Source organism: Talpa occidentalis, unplaced genomic scaffold, assembly GCF_014898055.3.
Source record: "Talpa occidentalis isolate TD23 unplaced genomic scaffold, MPIMG_talOcc4v2.1 talOcc4.7, whole genome shotgun sequence".
In the NCBI taxonomy this organism is placed as follows: Eukaryota; Metazoa; Chordata; class Mammalia; order Eulipotyphla; family Talpidae; genus Talpa; species Talpa occidentalis.
The window spans coordinates 21,348,397-21,364,818 of record NW_023605083.1 but is presented as its reverse complement, the minus strand read 5'-3'; the positions used below and the strand labels follow the sequence as shown (position 1 = coordinate 21,364,818).

General features: G+C 37.6%; 1 protein-coding gene across 9 annotated transcripts in view; it reads left to right on the top strand.

Annotated features, from left to right (window-relative positions):
• Positions 1-16,422, top strand: part of KDM4C (lysine demethylase 4C) — a 415,273-nt gene that overhangs the window by 381,880 nt on the left and 16,971 nt on the right. For all 9 annotated transcript variants that reach the window (XM_054689301.1, XM_037493847.2, XM_037493848.2 and 6 more), the window contains one exon: positions 1,435-1,605. In XM_054689301.1, coding sequence (XP_054545276.1) covers positions 1,435-1,605 — 171 coding nt within the window. The remainder of the gene's footprint in view (positions 1-1,434; positions 1,606-16,422) is intronic.

Genomic DNA, 16,422 nt, shown 5'->3' with positions numbered 1-16,422 from the left:
TTGTTCTCCTCCCTGAATTCTACCTATGATTATGAAGTCATGCTGTAGATGGCATGCTAGAATTTTTCCCACTATTCTTCTATCATACCACCAATAAGAGGTCATCATGGCACATGCTTCTATGAGCCCATTCCAGGGAACTGGAACTCAGTGTGGTGATTTTTGTTTGAGTCCCGGCATCAGGGGAGATGCCAGGTGGCCACTAGTTAGCAACAAATGACTGTTGAAGAAATGAGTGAATTAATGACACTCTGGGTGTGTCTTCTTTTGTTTTTTCAGTGTAGCATGTTGTCTCTTACAAGGTGTTTCAGCCTTGTATTAAAAAGCAGGGGAAGGGAAGACTGTGTCCTGTAAAAGTAGCATGATCATAGAAAACAAAGACTGTGGAAATGGGGGGCGGGGGCGGGAGGGGAGGGATTGGGGTCAGAATGGGGGGGCTGCAATTGTATGGGGAATATAACAATAAAATTTATAAAAAAAAAAAAGAATGTTATTTCATATAATTTGACCTATTGTCTTTATGTGATAGTTAGCCCTACTCAGTATCCCTGATATATATAAGAAAAGAATGAAGGTTTAGACAGAGGAAGAGTTATAGATCCTCCACAGAAATGAAATTGTTAGAATGATTGAAATATTAAAATTAATTAAAATAGGAAAACACTTTCCAAACAAACCGATGAGAACAGTATATAGACTGGCAAATGTATGCTAACTAGAAAGAGAGACACTGTGTTTTAAGTAGAACCTGCAAATTAAAAAAGAGCATGAGAAAAATGTTTAAAAAAAAAAAAAAAGACTGTGGAAATGTTCCAAGTTAAAGGAGTCTAAAGTGATGTGGAAACTAAAGGCAGTACCTGACTCTAGACTGGATCCTGTACTTAAGAGCAAGGGAGGGAGATGCCAATAGAGCTCATCATTAATTAAAATGACAAAATTGAAATATACATGTTAGATTAAGTATTACATCAGTGTTACATTTACTAAAGTTAGTATCTGTGCTGTGGTTATGTAGAAGAGAATCCCTATTAGAAAATACGTAACTGTCACATGTAGGAGCAAAATCCTAACTTGTTTATAGCTTTTTCTAAAATGTCTGGCGTGGGGGTTGTATATATCTCTCAATATGTATGTATATGCACACACACAATTTGTATTTGTGTTTATATGTATACTTACATGTATTAAAACAGAAACAGAAGATGCAAAAGAGGAAATGGTAAAATGTTAACAATAGCAACAGGTGAATCTAGATATTGTACTAATCATATTCACATTCCTGTAATTATTTAAATTTGACATTGTTCCCCAATAAAAAGTTAAAAAATTATCGTGACCAAATCAGTGATTGTTTCCTTTTCCTTTATTGTCTGTCCTTTCCTTTTCTCTTTCTTCTGTTTTCTTTTCCCTCTTCTTTCTCTGCCTGTTCTTCAGAAGTCCAAGACTGGTGAGAAGGGCATCTCTGTGGGACAGACAGTCATCACAAAGCACCGGAACACCCGCTATTACAGCTGCAGAGTGATCGCCGTGACCTCGCAGACCTTCTATGAGGTTGTCTTTGATGATGGCTCCTTCAGCAGAGACACGTTCCCTGAGGATATTGTGGTATGTTCCTGGGATACCTGCTCCCTAGTTTACTTTGTGTAAAGCTAAACCCCCTGATCCTTTTAAAATCTTTTGTTGGCTTTTGAAGTAACCCATTTTACTTAATATTTGATTCTGATATGCTGTTTTCCCACCACAAAGACCTATTGTTTTCTAGGTGACTCCTTGTTGTTCATTCTAAACCAGAGACAGAGACACACTGGCGGTGGGGGGGGGTGAGGGGATTTCTTCTCAAAATAAGGGGAATGGGAATTGTATGAGGACTATAACCAAGATGAAAATGCATACATTGTGCAAAAATGAAAAATGATGTAAAAATATATAAAAGAAAAGAAAAAAAAAGTAGCCAGGTGATTCTAAGCTCATCTTCCCAAATTATTTTTATTAAATGAAAAGTGTGTATGTGACCAGAAAACATAAAATGTGAATTTGCCTTTTCTTTTCTGATAAAGTATTAGAATAGTTCAATTCCTTTACTACCTTTTTCTTTATGTATGCTTAACCAGAGAATATGGCTTTTATTAATCCAACCTTACAGTGATGTCTGTGACCTGCCTATGCCTCATATGGGACTAACAAAAATTGCGCAGGAAAAAGCCTGTGATGTTGAGTTTCATCACCTTGGTCTGAAATGTGATGCGCGTGCATGCATACTTGTCTGTCAGTCTCCTTCTGCTGTTCCCTCAGTGAACACCTTGGAGCTTATTCAGAGGAACGAGAGAATGTGTTTTGCTTTTTTAGAGGATGTTTCATAAGAAGAGCACTTGCCACAGAAGGACTTCTGAAATCAATCTTGTAACTGAGAGCAGGTTGTGTACTGGTCACTGTGTTATCCCTTCTGTATTTAAGGGAAGTACCAAATTGGAATGCCAGGCCTCAATAATGTAGCTTCTGCCTAGTCTGGAGTCTGCTGATGTTTTGGGTTTTATTTTTGGTACCTGGGAAGATGTTTCTTAAGTGACTTTTTAATAGTAATAATTATGCATTTTATGCAATTGATAATTAAATATAATCTCATGAGATTGCTTATAAATATTTCTAGAATTTTGTTGTCATAGGGCCAAAGAAATATTGATTCTGTCAGCTTTGTTTTGCATATATCTCTGCTTTTAAGAAGGACAAGTGTATAAACAAAAAATCACCTAATTTGAAAGATATATAAGCAAATGAATTTAGACAAATCAAAAATTTCTGGACTTGATCATGAGCCCAAAAGTTCAGTTATGTTTCTTTGCAGAAATCTAACTGGAGCTCCATTTACTCCATTGACATTGCCATTCACAAACTGAAATCCTTGGGTGACATGCTTTACTTAGTTTACCAGTGCAAGTATATATTTTTTAAAGATTTATTTATTTATGCATACAAGAACTGGAGTGTAAGCCAGAGGTGCGGGGGAGAGGGTGTGTGTGAGAGGATTCACCAGAGAGAGTGGGGTGCAGAACAGGCAGATCTACTTGAAATACACTGCTGAGGGGAGCAGCAGGCAAGGCAGGAGACATCTGCTGTGCCTTGTGGGTTGCTCCCTGGCTGGCTGGGGATCGAACTCGTGCCGCAGTAGCTGGCGATAGCTTAATAGCGCTGTCTTTAGCCCCGGCGTCACCAGGGAGGCCCCCAATGCAAGTATTAAGTTCTGTTGGAAACAACCTTACAGCCTCACCAGAATGTTTGATCAAATAATGGTGACCCCATGGTCCAATCAAATTATTACATAATATTAGATACCTTTGCAGGATGAAAACTAGGCTAAAAATGTGAGAATGTGATACTAAATTTTAAGATATAATTTATGTGTATAATTATGTTATGAAGATGTTCATATATAAATTATATTTATTCCCATATGTGATATCACACATCATTTTTTAGGCCATGTGTTTTAATTGCCACTATCACCCAACTTGCACTTTGATATTCATCTACATCAGAACTGTCTTCTTGAAGTGGGCACCCAAATAGGAAGTTTCATTAGGAGATAAAAAAATGCAATTAGGTCTGTTTCGTCTCAGTTTCTTATAGATCAAGGCAGAAAAATTATTTGGTGGAAACATTACATACATTCCATATTCCTCAGAGAACTCTTGTTTTCGTTAGATGATATATCTGTGGCATCAGAAACTGGAGGTAGAAAATGATTTTTTCTTCTGGTTGTCTGAAAGCTCTCTAATCCACACCATGTGCTTATCAGGTGTGATTGCCTCTGGGAAGGTTCTTTCATCAAATGCACTGTGATGTCTGTGACAGCTAGCAATGAACTTGCCTCTCTAAGCTACAGGTCCCTGCCAACTGGAGCTGTTGGAAGGGCAATTTCTTTTTTTTTAAACTATGAAAATCAATTTTAGAATATCAATTTTAATCATCCCAAGCGATTTATTTATGTCTGGTGTAAATATAGTCCCTTATGAAGCCTGCTACTTTAGAACAGAACATCACATTCCCTTATTTGTAAAATCACTGATTACAAACCATTTTATAAACCCAACAGAAGAGAGACCTGTAATGCAGACAGGCCTATCCATGTTTGAACATAAATCTGCCAGGCCTTAAAATGCCTGTTAGGATTATGTTACTAGAGAGAGTATTTGGAGCAGTGGGGAGAAACAGTCTTTGGACTACCAGGAAATTTCTTTCCTCATCTAGGTACTTTATTTCTATGATAACCAGAAAATATTCCCCAATTTTTCTCTCTACAGTGCACCTGCAGAATGTATGTATCAGCCCAGTTAAACTCAGCATGCAATCTGTAGCTGTCAAGGGAAGTAATAAAAGATGTATTGCTACACGCCTCCATCTGTCAGTCTATGAAATTACGACACACTTCTTGATAAATTTTTTGTCTCTTACTAATTTGATGGGAATGAAAGTTACCCACCCGAGAGAACTCACAAGCATAGCAATTCCAGTCCCCCCTTTTAGCTTCTGCTAAAACCTGGGATCCTCTGGCATGCCCCTGTTGACACTAGAGTGATAACTGCTTCCGTGTCATCTTAACGTGGAGTTCATTCAAGAGAGGAGGGTGGTGCAGTGTGATCCACACCCGTCTAGGATGAGCACTTAACATTCACCGCTGGGTTTGAAAAGAGAAACGGGACCATTTAGAAATTGGACAGCAAGAGTCCATCACTGAAATTTCCATAAGGACTTGCTGCATTTTTCACTTTCTGTTGAAATGTAGAAGAGGCACAAGAACTATACTCTTTAGGATTCTGGGGATTGATTGTCGTGGCCTTTCATTTATGTGAGCTCTACAGTGCAAACTGATATTCTCAGAGCTAATTTTTTCTCCGTTACAGACAAATTGCTTAAACTTTCCAGCCTTAGTTTTTTCCCCCACTAAAAAGGAAATAATACTTTCCAACATCTATGGTTATTGAAAGGATGAAATGAACTAAATCCCTCACACCTAGTGGAGACAAAATCAGTTCTTGAGGATGTTAACTTATGGTGTTGTGGTTTTTTTTTTTTCCTCTTTCTCCTCTCCATCTTGTTTATGCTGTCCTTTTTTGGGCTTGTTGAAATTTTTTTAAATGATGTGTTTTTAGAACTTTGTTCCTATTTGTTAGGTTAAACAAGGTGCCTGTGTGTGTGACATTTCACTGAATCAGTTTATTATCTGTAGAGCAGCCCTAGCATCTTTTGGACTCTTTAATAAAGAATATTTATATTTATATTCTTTTATTCTGTATTTATGCTTGTATTTTTCTGTGTGTTTCAAGTGTTGTTTCAGTGACATTTCATACCAAAGCCTGCTTCAAAGTAAATTTATGCTCATTTCATAAATGTGATACTTGCCAAGTCACAAAAAAAGCTTTGATTTATCCAAACTAGAGGTGATAGTTCATCTGAAATGTAGTCTTGGCTCTGCATTCCATTGCTTTCTGCCTCTGTGCTTCGTGCCACCTTTCCAGGAAGTGTGCTCTCTATGACCTAGTAGAACTGTCGTAGAAAACCTGTCCCTCCTTTGATGAACATTACAGTTAGAACTGCTCAGTGTTCAGCCCCCTGCCCCTGTCTGATTTGGCAAGTGTTGGGGTAGGGATAACTTTGGGTGTTCTGGAGGCAAAGGAAAATAAAGGGATTTGTGATACTAAGAAAAATGTTATGCCCAGAAACATTCTTTGTCATGGGAACCTAAGAAGCATTTTTGGATTCCTAGTTGTTCCTAGATTTGGAGGTGCTCTGGATTTTCAAGTCCCAGACCCACTGTGTTATATTTACCACAGACTGATGTTCCTTACCTCCCCCTCCCCCTGCAGTCCTGATTCTTGTAGAATCAATGGTAATTTGCCAGAAAGGCTCCTAAATCTTTGGTTGGTTTGGAATTATGCAAATATGAATTATATGACATTCTAATTGCTCAGGAGTGGTGCCCTTGCTTTTCTCTCTTGATTGTGGGGATAAATCTGAGAGGAGAAGGATTTTGCCAAATTCATGTTGATTTTTACTTCCTTGGGAAACCATTCTCACATGTAAAAGAAGATCTGTTATTACTTTGCTTTTTAATCAATATTTAATTTAAAATTTTCTAAGTCTTTAAATTTATCTGATAAATTTACAAATTTTTAGATAAAATACAAATTTGTAATATATGAAAATTATATATTTGTATATATAATGTATACATTTTTACATAAAAATAAGAACAAACTCATTTGTTCCTTGATTAATGTTTATATAATGTATATATTTGACAGGTCAAATCTATTTTATGTATAGGCAATCCAATTTCCTTGAATGCCTTAAATGCAACAATAAATTTAAGATATATGTTCTTGCAAATGTCACAGTTTTTCTGAGAACTTAATGACCATAACTGATAAACCAGGCATTAGTTTAGTAGTTCAGATTTTCCTAAACACTATTTAAAATATATTTAAATACTATTTAATTAGTAGATAATTGGATAGAACAAGAAACTACCCTAAGGGGGAGTAGTACGGCTGTATTGGCTAGGTGTTTACAAATGAAAAATAATCAAAGATGCTCAGGTCATTCAGAGGCATCAAGTCTGATTTTCCCTTTGAAGACTAGACCCACAGTTGCCAGGAAGGGTCTCCTAACCAAAGTCAGTTTTCATCAGATTCATCAACTTTGAAAACTGTGTACCTTTTTTAACTCCCTAACTAGTCTCATAAGTTTCATGAACTATCTCTCAAGTTAGTAAGGGTTGGATACTTACCAAGCCATAGGGTTTTATCACCTTTTATATAACCCATGGGTGGTTTTTTGCATTAAAGCCTGGGCCATACTAATTGAACATTGAACTCTTGAGTTGGCTCCCTTTCTCTTTTATAAATTGTATGTACATCACTAACCACAGTTTTGTAGCCATCATATTGGCAATTTTCACTGAGCACTGATGATCTTCTGAAAAAAAGTAGTCGTTACCCTGATGTCACATGCAGGAGATTAACTAGCTGCCCGGAAGACTTGCTGTTGGTGATGTTTTTCTTCAAATACATACTTTCCTCACTTGACAGTATTTCTTATATTTCTCTTTTGGTAATTATCTTAAGGTGATTGGTTTGGGGAACTTATTCCTAGGGGACAGATTCCAGGTATTTCTTTCCAAAGGCACTCAGGTATTGCAGCTCATCTTCATTTTAACAAAATCAAAACAACTACCTTGAGGGCAATGTTATTAATTTCTAGTACTTCATCATTTCTTCTCAGCAAAGCATTTAAGCCCAAGGGTGGCAGGAACCATGAACTAAATTGACCTGTGTTACGGAATATCCAGTGGTCTCATTCTCTTGAAGCTATGTGTTCAACACTGTGCTAGGCATGCTGGGGGTTCAGAGATGTATAAACATGTTTAAGTGTAGGAGTGACCTGAGTGTTCTGAAGGCAAAAATACCCAAGCAGTTTTGAAAGGCTGAGAAAAACGTCCCTTGTGTTACAATCTTTGGAATGAATAATGATTCTTAGCATTTTTTCCAAGTGTTTATTAGCACATGTTCTTTGTTGAACATATTATTCCAGTATTTTGCTAATTATTTTAAATTGAATTTTTTAATATTCCATATATGAATACTTGTCAGATACATGATTTACAAATATGATCTCCCAGTTTATATCTTACCTTCATTTTCTTACTAGAGTCTGAGGAACGTAAGTTTTAAATTTTGATGGAGCCCAGTTTATCAATTTGTTCTTTATGGATCATGTTTTTGGGGTCATATTTTATGAAATATTTTCCTAACTTAAATAAGGCAACAAAGATTTTCTCTTATGTTCTCTTCTAGAAGTTTAATTGTTTTAGTTTGTACATTAGAACACTGAGCCATTTTGAATTAATTTGTGTGTATGGTGTAAGGTAGGAGTCTAACTTAATTAGATTTTATGGGATTAAATGAGAATATGTCTATACCACCATCATGCAAAATCTTAACATAGCAAGTGCTCAAAAAATACCTTTCTGCACCTTGACTTTCCCAAAATTGTAATACAAAAAGAGAAAAATCCATTTTACTTGTCTTTTAAAATACCCTTAACTCTTCTATAAAGCCATGTGGGCAACTCATTTGCAGATCTACTTAATTTCGAGAGTATTTTGGAAGTGTATATTGTATTCTTCTTTCAATTTAATTTCAACATTACAATTTCTATACCTTTAGATGAAAAAGAGTGGACAATACAGTGGTTCTTTCTGTGATGAGATATTAAATATAATAAATGTGCTTAGACCTAGAAAGTACTTTTAATGTAGTTAGGGTCAGTGTTTCCAAGACAATATTTCAAACCAGGACATACTTTCTTTTTCCAAAACAAGTAAGAGGGAAAGGGAGGGGGAGGGAAGAGGAAGGAAGGATGGTTTTGTTGGCAGTGTAATGGAAATTAATGAAAAAGCACTTATTTAAAGAAGAAATTAGACTATGGCTTTTCTATTTTAGGGTGAACTTTTCTGTTAGCCCTTATCCTAGTTTGATATGTGGCACCCACTAAACTTTGAGCTTCTTGAAAACAAAAAGAACTGTGACTGCGTTATTGTTACATACCTAGTTCTCATTACATGACCAGGGTTTTGACTTGGTCAGACAAATGGTTGTCATTGAGAAAGGGAACCATGAAACATGCCCAAAGTCAAGATTATGAGTATAGACTTGGCCTGCTTTTCCTTCTAGGACAGTCACTGCATTTAGGACCATCCCAAGTAGAGGTTTGTTTATTTTGTCTCTCACAGAGTTGGGGGATGCTAAGAGAAAGAACCCTTCCTCCTGTGAGAACAGACATGCCATATTTCAGAAATGGCTTGTTCAGGAAATAGGCACTTCATTTCATCTCTAAATGGATATATCCTCCCTCTCTCATTCCACCTCCCTTTCCCCACCCCCTCGCTCTCTCTCTTCTCCCTCTCTCCCTCCCTCCCTCCACTTACCCCCCACACTTACCTAACTCTAATCCAGTTATGAAATAATGAATTTTGCCCAAATAATTCTTCAACAAGACAAGATGGTCACCAAAACTGATGAGTCATATTTGCCTTTTATTGAATTTTCATCTTGAAACACAAATGTACATTTGTAAACTTGACTCACTGTGTAGTTCACCATAATGTCCATTAGTTCATAACTCCCTTTGGCACTTATCCCATACCCTCCATGTTCTGTACCTGCAGCCTGAATGCATCCTCTGGAGCTTTTACTTGTCCTTTGCCTTCAATGCTGTGGCTTCTTCCCCAGAGCTCACATATCGACAACTAGTGTTAAGGTCACACATCTGCTCTTCTGCCCTTTTCTGAAAGCGATGGACTGCATGGCCTTCCAATTTTGAACATCCCACACTTTTAAAATCCATGTACCTTTTTAAAGGGAAAGGATCAGTGAGTTACTTTGATAAGCAAAATATGTGTGATCAACAGTAATATTAAGAAGTAGCAGCTTATATGTGATAATCACAAGTGTACAGTATTTCGTGTAACATACCCATGTCTGGCTAAAGTTCAAGAAATACAGGAGATTATGGTATGAAAAGTATAAGTCCCTGCAACACCCCACATCTGGATGCATTTCCACCTGTATATCTTCCCAGGAGTTAGAAAAATGCATATGCAAGCTGTGTGTGTGTGTGTGTGCATGCAGATCTTTGTTTATTTGAATGCATCTGGCATTATATCAACTTGCTAAAAGTTAGAACTCTCATGCCATGCACTATTAGTGTTATTGCTCATGGTAGTTAGTAACAGATGCTGGCAAAGCCATCTCCTTGTATCCTTTCCCTTTACTTCAGCTCCATCTCTACCTTTTCCATAGTATCATCCATGGGGTCTTGCTTCCTCGCCTCTTAGCTTCAACTATAAAAGGCAAGCTCAGCCCTCTGGCTCCATTATTATCTCCACTGAACTCCCTCTCTTAAATATCCATGTACCCTTGGATTCTCCTTTCTCTGGCATGTTTTTGGTTCAGTGTTGTCAGTATATACATTTATATTATTTCAAAACTGTAGATGTTTGTTTCAAAGAAAGTAGTTGAGGATGTGAACAAAACCTTGGTTTAGGCAGTAAGAGATAGGAAGGGGAGGGAGTAGATTGTAAAAAAAAGACCATATCATCATGGAAATATGGATTGACCGACTATTCAGTGTTCATTAAGCAAGTTAGATGTTAGCAAGAATCAGCCTTCTAATAAAGATTAATATCCAGCATGAAAAGAACAGGAGTTTCCTACTTCATAGGTACATTGATGCCAGAGGAAGGGCACTGTGTAATCCTCAGTGTAATTCTGAACCAGTCATTGCAGGCTTGAGTGCGATCAGTGAAGCTAACTGTACCGCCCTCCACTAATGTGTTTTTAAGTCTTTGGATTAAAAGCTCTTGTTTGGATAAGTCTGACAATAATATGTTATCTGCATATCATTTTCATTCTCATCTGGGAGCCTACAAATAGCAAAATTATCCTTAATTTTACATTAAGATTATTTTGATTTGACAGTCTTTTGACAACATAAGAATCATTTGGGGAGCTTTTGAAATTTCTAACTTCCCTTTTTAAGGGTGATAGTGTTGACTAAATAGATTGATTTATAATCCTCTCCTCAGCCATCTTATTTATCTGTCTACAGCTTATGACAGTCTAGATTCAGTGGAAATAGACTGGTAGTAATTACGTGCATCTTATTCTTTGCAAGGCAGTCTGTTATGAACATGACTGTTTAAGTTTATGTATTTGCTTTAAATCTAAGAGGAAGGACATGTTAAAGTAACAGAAGCAGCAGCTTACCTGGGAAGTATTTATAGAGTGGAGTTGTTCACATTTTACTACTATGTTCAGGCACATTTGCAGTTTTGAGGAAATTCTGGACTACTTCATATGCACATGTGTGCTCACACACATACACTTCAGGACTCCTCTGCATCTGATTTTGACATAATATGAGCTGACATTTTTTTGACAAATCATATTCTCACAAATCCTTTTATTTTCTTCCCCCCTTCCTGGCTCTTCTTTTTTACTCCCTTATTTTAAATCCTCTCCAAATGTTACTCATTTACTCAAAATCTTGTACTGCTGCACTGTGAAATGTGAAATTAATAAATTATAGCCAGCTCTAGGTGAGTTGTGACTCAAATCATTTCATTGTTCAGCTCTTCTCTTTAAAATGGGAACATTGGCCTAGGCAATTTTAGGCCTCTTTTGATTCTGGCAGGGAGAAAAGCTGTGGGTTGTCCATAATCATCTCTCTGTAAGCACTGGAATGTGCTTCTGGTCTGTCCACTCTTTTGTACACACACATTTCCTGATTCCTGGCTCTGGTGACCACCTGTGTGGTCATTCTTGCTTGGCCACCGTAGGTGGGAGGTGGAAAGGGTCTATTACTTTGGGCACACAGCACCACACTGCAAGAAGGCATGCCATTTGCATATTACAGTATCACTTGGAAACTGGCTGGACCACACTATGCTTAGGGTCTCAGTTCAGAAGTAAGTAACCCTTGACATATTTTACATACTATGGTGTCTTTTTACAGTTGTATATTTACCACAGAAACTTGGTAAAAGCCTTTCTCACTGTAGTAGGATGAGACCCACACTCCTGTCTCTTCCATCATTTCTTTGCTTTTTGCTTCATTCATTTGTGAGTCATTGAGTTGGTTGGATTAAAACAGAACTCTTGAGACATAATTCAGTTCAGAGCTGTTGCACATTAGGGCTAAGTGTGCATTCCCCTCCCATTGCAGCCTTTAAACCATCCCATTTCCTTTCCCTGATCCACAGACTCCTTCCTACTATAGGAATTCTCCTCCACCATACTCAAGATGAGTGGATCTCAGACCCATTACAGAGCATGGCCAGTACCAATTTGTTGTAATTATTAGGAAGCATTGGCTTCTTTGTATAGATTCTATATGTTGTTTCTGAAACATCCCAAGAGCCATTGTTAAAATAGAATTCATCTATTTTCTCTTCACTCACAGCTCTTACATATTTGTAGAAAGCTATCAGGTTCCTCTAAGTCTTCTTAAATCCAAACAAAATAGTTCTCCTGCCCCAATCACTTACTCCGTATTTGTGTGAGAAGGAAAACGAATGATTTAATGAAAACAAAATAGTTTTTAGAATGTTTGTCCTCAGGATGAAATTTTTTGGACAATGCCCTACTCAATATGTTGCTCTCAAGTGCTCGCCTTTCCCCTGAATATGAGAGCACAATTTGACCATGCAAACAGGGCAATTCCTTGTTCCTTCAGTCTGGCCAATGTAACTAGGATGAAAGTTAAAGGAATTATTTATGCAACTATTAAAAATCACATTTTCAAAGGATATTTAATGGTATGATATAATAAATGGAAAAAATCAGGCTCAAAATTGTATATACAGTGTGATTCCAATTATGTATAGAAATATAAATATGCAAAGGAAAAAATCCTCAAAGGAAATGCATCAAAGTGTTACTGATTATCTCTGGAGAGTGTAATCATAGGTGATTATGATTTTCAACTTTATCACCTCCTTATAGTTTCCATATGAGCATGTTTTATTTTTATGATCAGGCAAAAAGTTATTTTTTTAAAAATTGAACCCTTCCAAAAACTCCTTGCATGATGACTCCTTTCCCCTGATTTCCCTTATCTGGATTCTTTCAGATTCTTGCGTCAAAATTTCCTTTTAGTTCTCCTATCTCTTGAAGCGCTCCGGAATATAATAGCCACACAGTACGTTCATAATCTCTCTGATAAATGTTTCCGCTTCACATTGCAGTTCCCTAATGTAGGCGCTCTTATCCTTTTTTTTTTTTAATTAATACCTCCATTTTCCTACTAAGAATTTATTGAATTCAAAAACTGCATCTGTTTTTCTCATTTTTAATCCTACCATTCCTAGAACACAGGGGATACATAAAAAGTATGTGTTGAGTGAATTGCTGCCCATGCCCTGTGACCTGGGGCATGTCATCATGCATTTTCACCTGTATGGAAAAACGACATCTGCCTACCTATCCTCCTGGTTTGTTTTGGATTTCAACTAAGACAACATTAACCAGTCATCTTTTGTAGTAAGTGCTTGTCTTCTCAGTACATCCTTTTTTGTGATTTCAAATTCTAAAGATCACATTCTCTCAAGGTTTTTTTGTCCCCTCCCTATCATTCTCCAGATCCCATGTTGATATGATAAATCAGTCACAGTTCACTTCAGACTCACCAATTGTCAATCACTGTGCTTTTCTTCTGTGTCTTCCTTTCTCCTGTCTTTTTAAATAAATACAAACTAATTCTCCCAACAACCCTGCCAGGCTGTCTTATTATCTCCATTTTATTGGCAAGGAAGCCAGTTTGTAAAGAGCGAAAGTTTCTTGTGCTGTACCAGATCTTCTCTGACCCTGGGCAGTGTGCCTCCAAACCTGGGAAGTGCTGCTCTGGGAGGCAGACTGCACACGACAGAGCAGAGGCAGAGTGTACAGAGGGCCTGTGGTCAGGTGCTGCTGTTGTGACTGCCACATTCTCTCCCCACTGTGCTGATCCTCATTTTTCCTTTCATCTTTCTTTTTTAAGCTTTTACAACTGACATTTTTAGAAACCACTACTGGGTAATTCATCTCAAGCCTGCCTTTTTCTGTTTTGCGACATAAATTTTTATTGATGCAATAAATTATTTCGTTTCCCTTATGCATTTTACTTTCTGCCGCCAATTATAAAAAGGGGGAAAGACCTGTCCTATATAGATGGAAGTTTCCCCGCCTGTGTGTGTGTGTGTGTGTGTGTGTGAGCAGTTAGAATCATGGGGTGCACTTTCATTGTGTCTGCTGTACAGCTAGGAGGATGTGGTCAGCCCAGGGCAGTATTTGGGAAAAGTGTTGGCTGTCTCCATGGTGGAGAGAACTGCATGTGTCACAGACAGGTCTGCATATCTACGCTCTGCTAACAATACAACTCTGGACAAGGGAGTTGACACTATTTGCCTTATCCAAAAAGTGGAAATATTAAATAATGAATACTATGATCATGGCTGGAATTGTTGAAATATAAGGTATAAAGCACTTAGTGTGCATAATAATACACCCAGGTAGTGGTAGCAGTGACCAGTATTGTCCAGTTAGCTCTTTGTTCAGAGTCTGTCTCTCAGCACAAGACTTCCAGTGACATTTGGATATTATACATCTTCTATACCTTTATGAAAGGAGAGTTTACCAAAAGAAGGACCTAAGCGGGAGCTTTAAAGAGACAAACCTCCTTTTCAAGTAGTTTATGTATCTAGGGTGGCATTTAGTCTAAACTGAAAGATTTTGAAATTTGGCTCCTGCTATAATTGTAGCCAAATGACCTGCCCTGGATCATCGGTGGGATCAGTCTAGAACATTCTGTGATGTTCTAGAGAAAGGGGACAGGCCTTTGTCCTCCTAACTTGGCTATGCCCCTCAATATAGTCAGTGGGATAGCATGATGAACTAATTAAACCCTAGCGAAGTGAAGTTGCTGATGCCAGAGCATTAACAGCAATCCCCACAAAGTGCCTCTAGAGCTGCCAGCTTTCTTCTCCCTTTGACATCTGTTTTTAGGGGCTTGCATAGCTTACAAATATTCACATATACTTACCTAAGTGAATTCAGGAGAGTCCTGAATAGGAACTCCACAGTTACTCACTTAATATGGACAGTGACTTAACATTGAGGGGAAGGCATGAAGAATTTTGGTTAATCAGAAGGAGGAAGTCCTTAACACAGTTAATATCGTAGGAGGGTAAGGTTCCTACTACCTCCTTGTATTATACATAGTCATGTGTCTGATTGAGTCCCCAACTGAACTCTGCATTCTTGGGTGAAAGAACTTCAAAAGGTCTGTTTTTTCTTCTGTTTTCGCAGTGCTGAACTCAGTGCAATGCACAGAGGAGACGTTCAGCACATGCCTGAGTGGGGAAAAGAAAGAGAAGGAGGAGGCTCGTAATCAGTGACTAGATGGGGCTCCATTCATAACCCCCAATTCAAAGATGTGTAGAACCCTTCTCAGATTTTCAGAGCCGTCTCCCTGCACTCCTCCCTCACAGGCCCCTTTAGTCAAGTCTGTTCCCCACTGTCACCCTATTTCTAGTTACTAACTTTTCTTATGCTTTTCACTCCAAAAGAGACTGCCTAACTTTGTGCATCTCATGCCTTGAGGTTTTTATATGCCAGAATGTCTCACCTGATGCTAATGACATAAAGATTGACTTCTTTAAAAGTAGATCTTCTGAGGATTAATGTTGTAGTAATTTTGAAAATAATACAACAACCTTCATATTGTGTTCCTTACTGGCCTCAGCAGAAGGAAAAGTATGTACTAACAAACAATTGGCTCTCAAGAACTCATCAAAAAGTGTCAGTGCTATTCCTTCTGTGAAGAAGACACTATCTTTTAGAAGGTAGGCGTGGATAAGCGTATGGGCACTGGAGAAGTATGCATGGTAGGGAAGAATTTGTTGGAGGGAATAAGAAGGGTACTGTTCCAGCTTAACAGAGATAATCATAGCATCTTGGGGCGGGGGGAGGGAGGGAGAAAGAGGGAGATACCTTTTAAAAAGAAAAGTACATATTTAAAGGAAAATTGAAATGTTTTTCTTTCCTAGAAAGATGTCAGTGTGGAAGCAAGTGGGCATGAATCCTTTAACCCACAGGCTGAAATGACAATGTTTGCTAACTAGCAGGAAACATAGATAAGATACCTCAGTGCAGGAGCATTCCGAATTTTCTTTTAGGTGTATTAAAAGATGCTCACTGTAAATAAAGATACAGTCAGAGGAAGTGACATGGAATTAGTTCTTATCATTGAATGTATAGCTTACACTGGGAGATAGTGTAAGCTGTGAGATAATCTTGAATTGTTTTCTTACCCTGTCTGAGCATCAGATTGTTTGAGAGGTCATTTAACTTGGACCTCACCTTGGACAGACTGAATCAAAGTTTTCTGTGGTGGTTTAGATAAGATTTGCTGCATAGAGAAGTGATTTTGATGTTGAATTTTTCAAAGTTGATGAAATAAACTTTATAGTTCATATACCTTTTTACTAAGTATTTCCTATTCTAAGGATTTATTCTGTGGATATAATCAGTAATTTGGACAAGATTTATGGAGAAAAACATACAATAGCACTATCGATAATGGGGAAATTGGAAAGACCTGTACATATCTCACAATAGGAGGATGGTTAAATTAATGAGGCACTATGTCTCATATATTCATTCAGCAAGATGGGGTTTTTGAAGGATAATGAACTACTAGGAGGATTCTCATAATGTTATTGATAAATACCAAGGCACAAAATTACCTGTGTATCATGTAATTCCACTTATGTGAGATACTTTGAAATAGTCAAATTTATAGATACAAAAGAGTAGAATGGTGGTTAGC